The sequence below is a fragment of the Orycteropus afer genome, unplaced genomic scaffold (genome assembly GCF_000298275.1).
Source record: "Orycteropus afer afer isolate SDZICR_OR568_19922 unplaced genomic scaffold, OryAfe1.0 scaffold00109, whole genome shotgun sequence".
Classification (NCBI taxonomy): Eukaryota; Metazoa; Chordata; class Mammalia; order Tubulidentata; family Orycteropodidae; genus Orycteropus; species Orycteropus afer.
Window position 1 is genome coordinate 3,562,782 of NW_006921696.1, and position 17,977 is coordinate 3,580,758.

The 17,977-nt window shown below is 37.6% G+C and overlaps 1 protein-coding gene across 1 annotated transcript in view; it reads right to left on the minus strand.

Annotated features, from left to right (window-relative positions):
• Positions 1–17,977, minus strand: part of LEKR1 (leucine, glutamate and lysine rich 1) — a 332,736-nt gene that overhangs the window by 109,618 nt on the left and 205,141 nt on the right. Inside the window, exon 6 of the mRNA XM_007943551.1 lies at positions 17,670–17,751. Coding sequence (XP_007941742.1) covers positions 17,670–17,751 — 82 coding nt within the window. The remainder of the gene's footprint in view (positions 1–17,669; positions 17,752–17,977) is intronic.

Consider the following 17,977-nt stretch of genomic DNA (forward strand, 5'->3'; position numbering starts at 1 on the left):
GTGTGTTGCTGGCATAAGGACAGACATAAAATTCAGTGGAATAGAACTGAGAGTCTAAAGATAAACCCTCATAGTTAGGTCAATTGGTTTTCAACAATAATGTTAAGATAATTAAATGGGGAAAGAAATTTTTTTTTAACATATGGTGTTGGGACAACTAGATATCCACACACAAAATAAGTGGACCTCTACCTCACACCCTATACAAAATTTAACTCAAATTATATCAAAGACTTAAATGTAACAGTTAAGGTTATAAAACTCCTAGAATACAGGTAGTAGTATATGTTGCTTAACATCCATGATATGTTCTATGAAATAGGATGTTATGTGATTTGGACATTGTGTGAACATCGTATTAAAACCTTACAGGAGCCAGCATCCAGCTGCCTTCATTACTGTTGCTGCTGCTGCTGCTGGAGCTGCTGATGGAGGCTAGAGGAGCAGGCCATGGCAGGGGTGGTGGCTGAGAGAGCAGCAGCAGGTGCAGAGTAAGAGGAAGTGAGCAGGGAGCGAGCAGGGTGTGTCTAGCTCCACCCACTGTTCTGCCGCCATGAGTAGCAAGAGCAACCTGGGCCCTGCAGCTCCTGCTACTTGCCTAACTGTTGGACAGAGTTTGAGAGCCTGCACCCACAGCCATGTCCTCTGCCTCACCTACCTGCATCCCACCTGTGGTCTAGTACTACAAGACTTTGGATTTGGGGTCTTTAAAACAATCAGGGGGACATTATAAACAAAAGGAAAGCTGCATTCCCTTAAAAAAAAAAAAAAAACAACCTTAAGGGACCAGACGTATGTGTAACTGGACGGATGTTAAGTGCTGCATACCTGTATAGATAAATCATGAATTAACCAGTAGTTAATCTCAAAATGTAGATCTCAAAATGACATCTACAGTACTAGCAACCACAGAAAAAAATACATAAATTAGACTTCATCAAAATTAAAATTAAAATCTTGTTTTCAAAGAACACTATCAAGAAAATAAAAAGACAACCTACAGAATGGGAGAAAATATTTGTAAATCATATATGTAATATGGGACTTGTAAATGGAATATATAATGGACTCTTACTACTCAGCAATAAAAAGACAAATAATGCAATTAAAAAATGGGCCAAGGAGCTGAATAGATTTTTCCCAGAACAAGATATACAAATAGCCAATAATGATATGATACTCAGCAGCTTTTGTCATTGTTGTTAGGTGTCATGGAGTAGGACCTTGACTCATGAGAACCCCATGCACGATGGAACAAAACATTGCCAGGTTCTGAGCCATCCCCCTGATCAGCTGCAGATCAGACCTTAGGGATCCATAGAGTTTTTCTGGCTGATTGGCAGAAGTAGATTGCCAAGCCTTTCTTCCTAGTCCATCCTAAGTCTGGAAGTTCTGCTGAAACCTATTCAGCTTCACGGCAACACATAAGCTTTCACTGCAAATGGATGGTAGCTGTGCATGTGGTGCATTAGCTGGGAATCGAACCCAGATCTCCCTCATAGAAAGCAAGAATTCTACCACTGAATCACCACTGCCCCCTTTAATATTATTATTCATTGTCATCAAGTCAATTCTGACTCACAGTGACCTTATAGTGACCCTATAGGACAGAGTAGAAATACTCCATTGGGTTTCCACGACTGTAATCTTCATGGAAGCAGATTACCACATTTTCTCCCTCAGGGCAGCTGGCAGGTTTGAAATGTCAAGTTTTCAGTTAGTGTTGTTGTTGTTGTTGTTGTTGTTTGCCGTTGAGTCGGCCCCGACTCATAGCGATCCCTCCTTGGGTTTCCGAGGCAGTATCACTACGGAAGTAGGATTGCCCAACTTCCTTCCGAGGAGTGGCTGGTGGGTTTGAACCTCCAGCCTTCTGGTGAGCGGTCAGGTGCCTTAGGCACTATGCTACCAGAGCTCCTTTAGGAAAATAAAAATCAAAACCATAATGGGATATTACTTAACATCTACTAGAATGACTATATGGAGCTCTGGTGGAGTAGTGCCTAAGGCATTTGACTGCTACCCAGAAGGCTGGGGTTCAAACCTACCAGTCACTCCTTGGAAGAAAGACTGGACAATTTACTTCTGTAGTGATAGCATCTTGGAAACCCAACAAGGGGTAACTATGAGTTGAATCAACTCGATGGCAGTGAGTTTTGTTGTTATTATTGTTTAGAATGACCATAATAAAAAAGACAGAGTTATGAGTATTGATTAGGATGTGGAGAAATTAGAACCCTCATCTATTGCTGGTGGGAATGTAAAATAATGTAGCAACTTTGAAAAACATTTTGGCAATTCCTCAAAAAGTTAAACATAGAGTTACCGTATAACCCAGTAACTCGTAGGAATGTACCCCAAAGAATGAAAAACATAGGTTCACACAAAGGCTTGTATGCTAATGCTCATAGCAGCATTTTTTAGAATAATCAAAAAGTAGAAAAAAATCCAAGTGTCTATCAACTGATGAAAGGGAAAACAGAAGGGTGGTATATTCATATAACGGAATATTATTCAGGTATAGAAAGGAATGAAGTGCTGATTCATGCTACAACATGGATGACCTTTGAAAGCAAGATGCTAAGCACAAGATGCCATATACAAAAGGCCACATATTCTATAATTCTATTCATATGAAATGTCCAGAATTGGCAAATTCACAGGAGCAAAACGATTATTGGTTGCCAAGGGTTGGAGGACTGGGTAATGGGGAGTGATTGCTAATGGGCACAAGGTTTATTTTTGTGGTGATGAAAATATTCTAGAATTAGATAATAGTGATGGTTGCAGCACCAGGTGATGATATTAAAAACCACTGGATTGTAAGTTATACAAAGGTGAATTTCATGGTATCTGAATTATATTTCAATAAAAAAAAAGTAGTTTAAACACTTTAAAAATTTCCTTTTGATGTTTTTCTTTGACCTATCAGCTATTTAGAATTGCTATGTAATCTAAAGAGCTCTGGTGGTGTAGTTGTTAAGGCATTTGGCTGCTAACCAAAAGGTCAGTGGTTTAAACCCACCAGCCACTCTGCAGAAGAAAGATGAGGCAATCTGCTTCTTTAAAGATTTACAGCCTTGGAAACCCAGTGGCAGTTACTATGCATTGGAACCAACTCAATGGCATTGAATTTGAGGTTTTTTTTTTTTTTTTTTTTTAAATGGCAATCAAAAGGCTCACCTCATTTGTTTAGCTTTTTTCAGGTATCAATGCACTGCACTGTTGATGTTCAACATCTGGAAATCATTGTTTCATATCATTTTCTTAGTTGTTTCAGACTCACCACCAACTTGATTCTGACTCATAGTTACCCTCGTTGGGTTTACAAGGCTGTAAATCTTTATGGAAGTAGATTGCTTCATCTACTTCCTACAGAGCAGCTGGTGGGTTTGAGCCTCCCACATTCTGGTTAGCATCCAAATGCCTTACCCACTATACCACCAGAGCTCTTCTCTGTCAGACAGGAGGGTATAAATTTAGTCCATGTTACTTTACCTTTACTAGAAACAGAAGTTTGTTTGATGTCTTAATTGTAGGGATAGCTACATGACTGTACGTGTTTGTCAAAACTTATAGAAATGTACACTCAAGGGAGTGAGGGGCAATCTACTTCCATAGTGATACTGCCTCGGAAACCCAAGGAGCGGCTGCTATGAGTTGGGTCTGACTCGATGGCACATAACAACAACAACAAGAAGAAGTTATAACTCAGTAAACCTGACTTAAAAAAAATAATTACATATATATATATATATATATATATATATATATATATATCATAGCATTTTATGTCTATTTTTTGATATTTTGTATTTCATGTAAGTTAATTATAATTAGTAGTATTTGCTTTGGATTTTTTTCTATAATTAACGTTTTGGAAATAAAAATAATAAAGTATGGTATATACATATAATGCATGTATGTATGCAGCTATAAAAAGAATGTGGAATAATTCTCTGTCTATATATGTAGGGTAACATACACACGTGCACATATATCATACCCAAAACAAAAAAAACAAACTCACTGCCTTCAAGTCAGATCCAACTCATAGTGACCCCTCCTTGGGTTTCCGAGGGGGTATCACTACAGAAGCAGATTGTCCAATCTTCCTTCTGAGAAGTGGATGATGGGTTTGAACCATCAACCTTCTGGTTAGGAGTCAAATGCTTTAGGCATTATGCCACCAGCACTCCTATTAGATATTCAAATGCATGTTTATACATATTATATGCATAGACCTTTATACAAATAGATATAACTTAGCTCTATCTGCAGAAAGGGCCAAGAATGAGCACAATTAGAACCCAGATCTTGTTTTCTAATAACATTCCCCATTAAAAGGAACCAGAAGCACTTGGAGAGATGGCTAATTCCTAGACAGGGACAAAGTAAGTATATCTGAAACACTTTGTTTTGACAGAAAGTCATTTAGTGCTTAAAAAATGATGGGATTACATTTCAAGGTCACTGGAGCAAACTTGAAGGGTCTCTCACTACCTAAATCTTGGGACAATTTGTGTACCAAAAATCATTAAGCACAGTAATAAATTATAAACTGTTGAAAAAAAATCCCCAAAATTCATGGGTTAATACAATCAGTCAATCAATCAATCATTGGAAGAAGGGAGGCTCTTGCTTACAGTAGAATATTGAGGGCTGACTAGTAAATGTGAAGGGAGGTCAGAAGTGGGAAAATCATCATTTCGCAACACCATGCTAAAGACTGAATCAAGCAAGAATTATCAATAGATGCTGTATCTACAGGTAAATTTTGCTGAGACACAAGATATTTGCATGGTCTCAAAGTGTCTCATAAATTACTTCTTACTTGAAAGGCAGCAAGCAAAATAATAAATAAATCAGCAATTATACAGTGGAAAAAGGGAGCAACACCTTGCTCAGGTGATCAAAACTAGTATCACCAGTGAGGGGCAGATGACCACTATATACTTCCAAATGTGATACCCTGAGAAAGACACAACATCACTTATTCCGGATTCTGGCCAAGAATACACATCCTCAATCCAAGCAAGAGGTAATGTCAGACAAATACAAAATGAGAAAAATTCTATTTTAAAAAAGTGTGATAAAACCAAACCAAACTCACCGGTGTGGAGTCGGATTCGACTCATAGTGACTCCTCCTTGGGTTTCAGAGGCACTATCACCATGGAAGTAGATTGCCCAACCTTCCTTCCGAGGAGTGGCTGGTGGGTTTGAATCGCCAGACTTCTGGTTAGCAGTCAAATGCCTTAGGCACTATGCTACCAAAAAAGGTGTGAGGGGTACTGTATTCTTCAAAAATATCAATGTCATAAAAAGACAATGTAGAACTGTAAAAATATTCCAGATAAAAAGAAGTGAGCATGACATCCTTCTCCAGGGAATGGTCCCTTCTGACAACATGACCAAAGTAGGTGAGATGAAGTCTGGCCATTGTCACTTCCAAGGAGCATTTTGGGTGCACTTCCTCCAGGACAGAAGTATAGATGGAAGAACACAAGAAGCCAAAAACACTGGGGAACAATTTTCCATCAATTAGTTTCCTTTTTAAGTTATGTTATCTTCCTTCTGAGGAGTGGCTGGTGGGTTTGAACCGCCACACTTCTGGTTAGCAGTCAAGTGCCTTAGGCACTATGCTACCAGAGCTCCTCTAGTATTGGCTAGGAAGTTATAATACTTAGTTTTGGCTAGGAAGTGGAGAAATAGATATTTACAAACATGGCTGAGATTACAATTCTTTATAATCTTACTGGAGGGCAATTAGCCATGTGCATCAAAAGCCTTAAAAAACACAAGTTTAATTCCAGCAGAATTATCCTAAGGAAAAAATTGTGTATGAGTAGATTCATCTATATGAATTTTCAGGCTACATTAAGTGAAAAAATGGGGTTTTCTAAAAACAAGGAATTAGTAAATAAATTACGATTCCTCTGTAGATTGGAATAATGAGTAGCCATTAATAATTATTTATGAATGTATCATGTAATGACGTGGCAAAATGTCCAGGATAAGTGAAAAAAAGTTTGCAAAACAGTATATAAAATGTTCTCTTAATTATGCTAAAAATATATAAAACTTAGAAAGACGGACTAGAACAATGCATCAAAATATAACTGTCACTTTCTTTTTGTGTATTCCTATATTTTCAACTTTTATACATTATCTTTGAAATCAAACGAAAAATGCTACTTTTTAAAATTCCTTGAGATTCACAGCTTGCACTCCCATGGCTAGACTCTTTTCCATTTCCCAAAAAGAAGAGCAGGGACAGTAGAACATCTTTCAATGGTTATTTTATTATGTAGATCAATCTTGGTTGTAGATTTTTTTATTTTTAAAGACCCTGCTCACTAGGGAACCTACCATCCCAACAGCTCCCTTCAGCCCTCCACCCGTCCACATACACACTCGCCCCCAGTTAAGCCACTCTTTCTATAGTCTACCCTTCACTACCCAATTGTTATCTTCACCATCCTTAGGATTGGAGGAATTGGAGGGAACAGAAAGAAGCCTGTATCTCTTTAAGTACTGCATTCTTTCTTTTACCCTTAGCAAATGGTGTTAATCCTTTCTTTTCAACTCCTTTGAATAAGCCTTTAGAAAGGCTCCTGCTGCTCCTGTCAATTAAAGCAAAGGAAATAAGATAAAATAATTGGATAACTCCTCCAAATTTGAAAAGCAATAGTCCATACTATTCTACTCATTTAAATGAAATAGCCATTCTCAAACTGCCTCCGTGATACTTCCACTTTGCGCAAAAGGCATCTCAAACCTAACAGAGTAAAAGTATTGTTTTTTACTTCTTCTCCCCCACATCTATGTCTTACACAGATTTTCCCACGTCAGTAAATGGTATCAACACAAAAATGACAGTAATAAGTAAAACTTCACATATTTTATGCAATTCTTAAAGCAGCCCTATTTCCATGTTACAGTTGAGAAACTGAGACCAAAAAGATAAGTAACTTGCCCAAAGTGACATGATTACTAAGTAGTAGTGCTGAGATTTGAACCCCAGCAGTCAGGATCCAGACTGTAGGCTCTAAGTCACTGTACTCTACTACCTCTCACTGTCTACGCTGAGACTGGAGCCTGAAACCACATCCTTCATTCTCTCCTTTCATTTCAAGTCCCCTTCCTCCTCAATCATATTTAAGCCATCAGATAAATCCTGTCAGCTAGACCTCTAACATATATTTCTCTCCCTCTTCACACATAAGGAGCTCTGATGTTATAGTGCCTAACGCATTTGACTGCTAACCAGAGGTTGGTGGTTCAAACCCACCAGCCACTCTGCAGAAGGAAGATGGGACAATCAACTTCTGTAAAGATTTACTGCCTCAGAAACCCAATGTGGGTTGTTATGAGTCATAATTGACTAAGGGCAGTGGGTTTGGTTTGTTTTTTTCTCCACACATACCCTCTATAACAGCCTCAGAGTCGACCACTGTCTTTTCTCACTTGTATGACTGCAAGTCTTCTACCCAGTCTCTCTGATTTCTTTTATTCTTACTTCAATTCATTCACCAAGTGTAAGCCACAGTGAGATTTTAAAATATAAGTCAAATCAGATCACACTTGCCTAAAATCCTCCAGTAGCTTTCCAGTGCCCTCTGAATACATCCAAACTCCTTACTAGACTCTGGACATACAGTGTATTAGTTTCCTATTGCTGATGTAGTAAATTACCACGAATTTAGTAATTTAGAATAACACAAGCTGTCACCAGGGCTGTGCTACTCCTGCAAGGGGGGGAGGGGTGTTCTGTTTCCTTGATTTTCAGCTTTTTTAGGTTGACTCATGACCCCTTCCTCTATTTTCAAAGAACTCACTCCAACCTCTGCTTCCAACCTCACATCTATTTTTCCAACTTTAGCCCTCTTGCTCCACCCCCCCGATTATAATTATACTTTATGATTATACTACTGGGCCCACCTACATAATTTAGGATAACCCCATCTCAAAATTCTTAATTACACCTGCAAAAAATATTTTTTTTTTTCCCATTAGAGTAATATATCCACAGACTCCAGGTATTAGAACATGGACATGTTTGGGACCCCATTATTCTGTCTACCACAACTGGTGTTCTTTATGATTCTTGAAATTGCTCATTCTCAAGACCTTTGAGCCTTTGCTTTGATGTCTCTGTTCCCAGATCCGAGCATGGCTGGCTAGGTCTGCTGCTCAGGTCTTAATTCCAAGGTCACCTTCTCAGGGATGCCATTTCAACCACTCTACCAAAAGTGGGCAATCTACTTCCATAGTGATACAACCTCAGAAACCCAAGGAGCAGTCGCTATGAGTCAGGTCTGACTCCACAGCACATAACAACAACAACAACAACAACATCAAAAGTATAACGACAACAACAACATCAAAAGTATAACGACAACAACAACATCAAAAGTATACTTCCCCTCCCTATTATTCACTTTCTATCATGCCTGCTTTATATCTTTGCAGGACTTAGCATTACCTGAAATGAAGAAGGTCTATGGGAGCTTGTCTATCTTATTACTATAGCATCTAGTTCCTGTACACAACAGTCCTGAGATATAATCGGCTCTCAATAAACTTTCTGTATTGAATGAATGAATGACGTAAACTCAGACTGATTAAGCCAGAGTCATGTGAAAAGATGGTACCAGGTCATCTTCTGCTTGCCAGGCAAAAAATTCTCAAGCGTGATCAGAGAGGTAAGAGGAAAACCAAGAGAGCACTGTATCTTGGAAGACACTAATAGAGAATGTTCCAAGAACAGGCTGGTCCACTGTGTCGGATGATGCTGAGGGATCAGGTACGGGCTTTACAAATTAGTAATTTGGGATGGTCATTAGCTTACTATTGCTCAAATTATAAAATTTGAGTGTAAATACAATTACAAAAGTCACCAAATAAGAAAAAAAAATTATAACCACTTTAGACATATTTATTAAGGAGCTCTGGTGGCACACAATGCCTAAGGCATGTGACTGTTAACCAGAAGGTTGGTGGTTCAAACCCACCAGCCGCTCTGAGGAAGGAAGATGGGGCAATCTAATTCTGTAAAGATTTACTGCCTTGGAAACCCAATGGGGGCCATTACGAGTCAGAATTGACTCAATGGTAGCAGGTTTATATTTTTGGTTTTAGACATATTTATTAGTAATTGATAAGTTAGTTACAAGCTATTATAATTAAATCTTATTCTTTTTATTATATACGTTAATGTAATAAAAATGAAAACATTTACACTATAAATGATTTAAGCAATAAATAAGTATACAGAATAAAAGCAAGAGTCTCAATATACCCTACATTCTCACTTCTAGAGGTAACATGTAATTCTGCTAGTCATTTATTCAATACATTTAAATCTACATATAGGTCTGTGCATTCATATACATTTTTAACATGAATAGTATAATTTTGCTGATGATACTTTTAATTTAACGAATTCATAATAGATTCTTTTTTCGTAACAGCTTGTTGTTCTTCTTATGTTTATGAGCATGGCCATACTTTGGAGAATATTAATATCACTTATTTTAACATCTTCTGCTATTTAATGATTTCCTGGGATGCTAAGTTTTTTTTCTGTGTGAGTTAAGAGCCACATTTTTTAGGGAGAGAGGATGATTTTTCTCATACACTTGGTAATTTTTGCTTCTATGCTCATCCTCAGCCTTAAGGTTCCCTGTTTGCTTGCCTAGTTTGCCATCTATTTTTGCCTTAGGAGGTTATGGTGAAGGGGCAAAGTATGTTGCTTGATGAGGGCACTGGAGGTTTGTCTTAGAATATGGGAACCTCAGTCTTTCTTGAGGTTCAGGAGTCTCTCCAGTTCCAGTTCCCAAACTCATTGATTCAGTCTGGGTGTAGTTGCCTCTGCAAATGCCTGTTTCCCACAAAGCCAGGTGATTGTAGGGGATTTGGTAAGAAGCTAATTGGCCTAAATATTCCAAATGCAATTTCTCAGAATGGGTTTCATTGATAAACCTATACCAGAATCATGTACATTAAAAATGCAGATTGCTCAGAGCCACCTCACACTCAACTGTAAAATCAGAATATCTGTGGAAACAGGGCCCAGGAGGCATAATGCAATAAAAAGTTTTAACAAGCTCCCAGGATTCCTGTACAGATTACAGTTTCAAGACCACTATTCCCATGATCCTCCAGAATCTATTCATTTTTCTTTGAGTTAACTGATTCCCTATCTGTCACTGCTTATTACATGGTCCCAATAACCAGACAATTGATTTTCCTCCAGATTCTTCTTCCACAGAATTGGCCTGCTTTATTAATCTTTCTACTTACTATCCTGTAGGAATTCTTTAAAAGTTCTTACCATCTATGGAAGTCTTTTTTGGTACTTGTTAGCCTTATTTATCTATTTTTGTTCTGGTATATATACACATATACATATTTAAAAGTACTTAAACTGTACTTCATAGGTATGCATATATTAAAAACCAAACTCACTGCTGTCGAGTAGATTCAACTCATAGCGACCTCTCCTTGGGTTTCTGAGGCAGTATCGCTACGGAAGTAGATTGCCCAATCTTCCTTCCAAGGAGTGGCTGGTGGGTTTAAACTGCCAGCCTTGTGGTTAGCAGTCAAGTGCCTTAGGCACTACACCACCAGAGCTAGAAAGTAACAAAACTTCATTTCATGGCACACATATTTATTTACTTCAGGGAGATCTTCCCTTATTTAATCTAGCTATTATATGCAAATAAAATTTGCATATAATCAACTTTTTAGAGTATCTTTAATACTCTACCTGTTTGGCAAACACTACTAGTTGCCTACTGGACACCCACCACAGTTTTTTTCTTAGTAATCAAAGCCCCGATTATATTATCCTTTGGTATCAAGATGAATCCTGCCTGCTCTAAGCTAATTGTGGTAGTCCCATTCACCTTGCCAATGATTCATTACTGACAGTATGTAAAGATTTCTAACCAAAGAAATATAAGAAGGCTGTTTTGTAGGTTTTGGAAAGTGTTTTCTCACTTCTAAGAAGACATCAGAGAAAACAAGGCCATCCTTACTCTGAAACAGCTATGTTTGGATATACTACTTGGAGCAGCAGCCACCTTGTGACCACAAAAGACAGCTTTGGTACAAAGCCAGTGCTGAGGGCTTCAGGATGGAGACAGAAAACAAATCAAGATCCTTGCGCTATTGCTGAGTCACTGGATCAACTAAACTTGGAACTACCCTACCTCTGTTATTTGTAGCCCAAAGCAGCCTAACTAATAACATCTTTTCAAATACATGACTAGTTCTTAAAAACCTTGGAAAATATTTTCTTATAAACCTTATTAGCAAAAAATAATTCTACTTTCATCCATTGATAAGTTGCTTTATTGCCTTAAAATCCATAAAATTTATATCCAAATATTTAGAAAACTGTAAACAACAAAATAATGATCCCAAGTTAGACAGGCAAAACCTATTCCTACTCCCATAGCCACAAAGAGCGAAGATTAACCATTTAAAGGAACCTGAATTTATAGCAACTTCCAATTTCTGCAAGTCCAAAGAGGTTTCACTATGTAAGCAAATCTCTGATTGATTACCAAGTTGTATGTCAAAATTTTTGAGTTACTATGACTTCAAACATAATTTATCATAAAACAATAACCAAGCCATACATTTTGTTTTAACTTATAACTAAAATAGTATCTATACGCTACTGGGGATCTCCTGCATTCTGAGCACCCCTGAGATTTGAGCAATTCCAAGCACTCAACCTAAAGGCTCACCTTCCCTAACCTAACTCTAGTAGTAAAGGAAGTAGATGGGGTACAGATGAAAGATGAGAGACAGCATAGAGAAAGGTCTCCAGCATTTGAGGTCACTTAAGTGGCTCTATCTTCCATAGCTTACCATTTCTAAAATTAGATATTCTATTTTTTAATTTGAAGAATTTCTTATAGATTTATCAATGAGTAGGAAGTACCAATTTTATAACTGATGAAACAGCATCACCATTTCTGCAAAGGTACAGTGATTTCCTCCAGGTAATTTAATGAGGTAGTATATTTCTCTCAGCTCCAATCTATCTTGAATTTTACGATTTCAACACTTACATTACAAATTATGTTAAAAAATATAATTTACAAAAATATTACAAACCATCTATTAATCTTTAATGGGCAGGTTCTTTATATATAAACTTGTGGAAACTTACTCTGAAAATCAATTAATAAATTAAAAATATAACACTATTTACATTAGCAACAAAAATTAAATACTTAGTTATAAATCTAAAAAAATATGTATAATACCTGTGGTAGTTCAGTTTGTGTGTCAGCTTGGCTGGGTCTGGTTGAGTGGCTGGGCAGCTGCATGTAGTATTCCTCATGATGAGAGTGGTAATCAACTCCATGGTGGAATGTACTGTGAGCAGCTGAGTAGCTGCCTAGGGATTTGGTCTGCTTCCTGTATATAGGAGAAGCCTTGGGGAATGGTTTCTAGCATATGGTATGCTTAAACCCTGCATGTAGCTGTGTCATTGTTCAGCAGCCTGCCATGCTCTGTCGACCTTGGGACTTTCAATGGACTTGAATTAATGGCCTACCGTTGGTTTGGTAACATTGGGACCGTGCCTTTCTACTTGTCAACCACGGGCTTGTCAGTCTCAGCAGCCAGCAACTGACTGAGTGAAGAAAAGCCCCTAGCTCCAGTGGGCCGGGAGTAGAAGGCAAAGCTGAAGCCTAAGGTTGAGCGGCTTTCACCCAGCCCTTAGAGCCTGGCACTTTGAACTTGGACTTAAAGCCTCCAAATTGTAAGAATAAACTCCTATTTGTTAAAGCCATCTCATTTGTGGTATATCCCTGTCAGAGCAGCACTAGGTAACCAGAACAATACCAAAATGAGGAAAAGTAGAAAACTCTGCTGAAAGAAATCAAAGAAGATCTTAATAAATGGAGAGATATTTCATGCTCATGGGTAAAAAGATTCAATATTATTAAGATGTCCACTCTTCCCAAATTGATCTACAGATTCAATGCAAACCCAATCAAAATCCCAGCAAGTTATTTTATGGACAGAGCAAACTAATTTTGAAAAAAAGAAAGGCAAAAGACTCAGAACAGCCAACATAGTACTAAAGAACAGACTGACACTACTGACTTCAAGACTTAAGATAAAGTTACAGTGATCAAGATAGTGTGGTATTGACAAAAAAAATTAAAAATAGATCAGTATAATATAATGGAATATCCAGAAATAACCCACATAAATACAGTCAAGTGATCTTTGACAAAAGAGTAAAGATAACTGAATGGAGAAAACATAATTTTCCAACATATTATGAACAACATCCATACACTAAAAACAAAAAATAAAGAAATAATTTAAACTCAGATCATACACCTTTCACAAAAATTAACATGAAATGGATCATAGACCTAAATGTGAAATGTGAAATTGCAAAACTTGTAGAAGATAACGTACTCATTGCTGTACAGTTGAATTCTGACTCATAGCGACCCAATAGAATGGAATAGAACTGTGCCATAGGGTTTCCAAGGCTGTAATCTTTATGGAGAGAGCTCTGGTAGCATAGTGGCTAAAGCACTTGACTGCTAACCAGAAGGCTGGCAGTTCAAACCCACCAGCCACTCCTTGGAAGGAAGATGGTGCAATCTACTTCCGTAGTGATACTGTCTCGGAAACCCAAGGAGGGGTCACTGTGAGTCGGGTCTGACTTGACGGCACATAACAACAACAACAATCTTTATGGAAGCAGACTGCTGCATTCTTTATCCTGTAGAGTGGCTGGTGAATTCAAACTGTCAACCTTTTAGTTACCAGCCCAGCTCTTTAACCACTGCACCACCAGGGCTCTCTAGAAGATAACATTGTTGTTGTTATGTGCCATCAAGTCTGACCCGAATCACAGCGACCCCTCCTTGGGTTTCCAAGGTGGGATCACTATAGAAGTAGATTGCCCAACCTTCCTTCCGAGGAGTGGCTGGTGGGTTTGAACTGCCAGGCTTCTGGTTACCACTCAAGTGCCTTAGGCACTATAAGCAACTTTTTATATACAATATCAAATATACAATCCATGAAACAAAAGATGTATAAATTGAACTTTATTAAAATGAGTAACTTGTGCTCTGTAAAGGGCACTATTAACAGAATGAAAAGACAAGGCACAGACAGGGACAAAAATATATGCAAAACATATACCTGAGAAAGGACCTATATCCAAACTACAAAACTGCTAAAGCTCAACAATAAGAAAACAAAGAACCTGATTATTAAAATGGGCCAAAGATTTGAACAGAGACAACACCAAAAAGATATACAGATGGCAAATAAGCATATGAAAAGATGCTCAATATAAGTGGTTGGGGAACTATACATTAAAATAACAATGAGATACCACTACACCATTTAGAATAGGTAAAATCCAAAAATACTGACAACACCAAGTGCTATCAAGATGTGGAGCAACAAGAAATCTCATTCATTGCTTGTAAAAAAAAAAAAAAAAAAAAAACTCACTGCCATTGAGTCAATTCGACTCACAGTGATGCCTCCATGGTTTTTTTTTTTTTTGTGATTTGGGTGAAGATTTACAGAGCAAATTCACTTTCCATACAGCAGTTCACATACACTTTGTGTCATGACATTGACCACAATTTACCACAATGCAACAGTTCTCCTCCCACTTCCTCCCGATAGTTACCTCTTCTCTGTGTCCATCACTCCATGCACTCCTGCCCCCTGAGCTGTCTCTCTGTGCATAAGCAGCCCTTCTTTCTTCCATGATTGTTCTTTTGAAGGACTGTATCTAACTTAGGTAAATGTTCAACTCATAGGTCTGTCTATTGTTTGGCTGGAAGTCACAGGTGTGGGTTCATTTCCAAAGCTGAAGGGCAGATAGGGGCCATAGTCTCACTGGTTCCACCAGGTTCTATCGGACCAGCAAACCTGGTCTCTCTTTGGGTTTCTAAGGCAGTATCACAAAAGAAGTAGATTGCCCAGCCTTCCTTCCGAGGAGTGGCTGGTGGGTTTGAACCACTAGCCTTCTGGTTAGCAGTCAAATGCCTTAGGCACTAAACAGTACATTTTGGAAGACAGTCTGGCAGTTTCTTACAAAGTTAAATTTCTTAAAAAGTTACTATATGATCTGATTGCAATCTCACTTCTAGGGATTTCCAAATGGATTGAAAACTTAGTCATATAAAATGTTTATAGCAACTTTACTTGTAATTGTCAATAGTACATGACTGCTATATAATGTAGTATTCATACTACATTAATATATCCATATAATGGAGTATCATTTAACAATAAAAAGAAATGAGTTATGAAGCCACAAAAAGACACAGAGTAACTGTAAATGCATACTGCTAAGTGAAAAAGGTCAGTCTAAAAAGTTGTACACAAACTGTATGATTCCGATTACGTATATGGCATTCAGGAAAAGGTCAAAGCAGAGAGACAACAAAAAGATAAGTGGTTTCTGGGATCAGAAGGAGGGAGTGGTAGATAAATAGGTAGAATACAGGGGATTTTTAGCCTGTGAAACTATTCTGCATGATCCTATAATGGTGGACCCATGAGATTATGCATTTGTCAAAACCCATAGGCTGTATAACACAGAGTGAGCTCTAATCTAAACCATGGACTTCAGTTAAAAATAATATTTCAGCATTGGTTCATCAACCGTAATGAAGGTACCACACTAATGTAAGAGGTTAAGAGGAGAAACCAGGTGGGGAGGTAGGGAAGGAGAGCAAGTATTTGGAACTCTGTGCTTTCTACACAATTCTTCTGTAAAACTAAAACTTTTCTAAGAAATACAGTCTTAAAAAATAGAAATAAAACATTTTTTAAAATTGATTCATATCACAACCAATAAGCTTTGTTCCTTTTCCTCAGAATGCTTATTTCTGTGTTTTTCTGTTTTCCTAACTTTTCAGGATTGCGCCCTATACACTGAGTTGCTGAATGTGCCCGAATTCCTGCTTAGCTTAGTTGGGTTCCAGCCCAACCTGCAATTCCCCACACTGCGCTCTTTTCACCTCTTGAGTGCTAAGAAGTCAAAGTTACATATTAGCTTTGGCCTGGACAGGCTGCTTTTTTTTTCACATGAGACATCCATACAGCCAAAGTCCTCCCTGAAGTTGCTAGAGGAAGGGGAACAATGAATTTTTCTGATATTGACAAAAGAATAGAAAATAAGTCAGTATAATATAATGGAGTGCTCATCTTAGGCAATCACCGTCTTGTTTCTCTTTTCCCTCTTTTTCTTATTTCTCATGTCCTGATATTTTTCACCTCCCTGAAGTTACTTCCTGGGCCCACTGGGTCTCCTACAGACTCATTTCTTCAACCTCGGCTACAACCAGACTATTATACTTACTGTATTATTAACTACATAGTTATAAATCATAAATATTTGGTTTTTCTTGTTTTAAAAAAAAATTACTCTGCCAGGTTTGCTGGTCTGATAGAGCCTGGTGAGATGCTTGAGACTACAGCCCCTTCAGGTCTGGAACCGAACTCACTCCTGTGGCTTCCAGCCAAACAACAGACAGGCAGATGGGGTGAACATTTACATCAGGTAGATACACTCCTTGAAGTGGTCAATCTTGGGTGAACAGAAGGACAGTGTTTGGACAGGGAGATAGTTTGGGGGCAGGAATGCATGGGAGAGAAGGAGACAGGGAAGAAGTAACTACAGGGAGGAAGTCAGAGAGAGCTGTTACATTGTGGGGAACTGCAATCATTGTCATGAAACAAAACGTGTATGAACTGCTGTATGGAAAATTAATTTGCTCTGTAAATTTTCACCCCAATAACAATAAAAATTCAAAAAATAAAATAAAAATTACTCTGTTACAAATAATCTAAGTATACAGTAATTTCATAGGGCATTTTTGGAGTTTGCTCACTATTATATTGTTAAGGATTTTATTAAATAGATTTTTCATAGGAGTAATTCATGGTCAATACAAATTCTTTGTTGCTAAGCATTCTAAATATTTATAATTCTTGTGGGACTCACTCTTCTAAAATATAGGAACTGAAAACCAGAGTTACCAGAACATATACCACAGAGTAAAAAAAGAATTTACTTGTCAAAGACTATATAAATTCTAGTTTCATTTATAATTATAGAGGTACTATATATATATACTATAAAGCAACTTGAAATTTCTGGAACAAAATTCATTTCAAAAGAAATAGTGCTATTGATGTTTTACAAGGGTATTTTGTTATCATTTTTTCCTAAAATTTTCTTTATCTCTTATATAAAGCATAAGTACCCTAGCATTTCAAAGTTGCTTACCTCTCTTTTTGAACCTAAAATTGGTAATGTGCATGTGGTTTGTCATGGACAGATAATAAAGAAACAATGGGTAAAGAAGATTTCATATTAATTTAGTACATTTGAATAATTGGAAAAGGCTTTAACATACAGATAAGAAAATTTCTAATTGGAGGAAAGAAACACTTCATGAATTTAAAAATATTGACAAACCCTTCAAAAAAAAAAACAGCCAAGAAAAGCTGCAGTAGACTGTACCCACACAACTGAATCACTGCCAAAAGAGTCACAGAGAATCCACAGGATGTTTCTAAATTCTTCATCCCATGGCACACCCATAGGGCATTGTAATCTTAATGCTTGTGTAATGTTCATCATCTTACATGAGCATTTCTTTATAGTTGTCCATCTCAGTCACTGCCTTCTGAAGTTTTAGCCCAAGTGCCTCTACCAGACAATGTAAATCTGAAATGACACAATGTATTAATCTGATTAGTAAATTTTAAGTGTCCAGACATTTTCATACCAAAAACCAAACCCATTGCTGTCGGGTACTGACTCATGGTGACCCCATGTGTTAAGGAGTATAACTGTTCCATAGGATTTTTTTGCCTGTAGGGAGCTCTGGTAGCATAGTGGCTAAAGCACTTGACTGCTAACCAGAAGGCTGGCGGTTCAAACCCACCAGCCA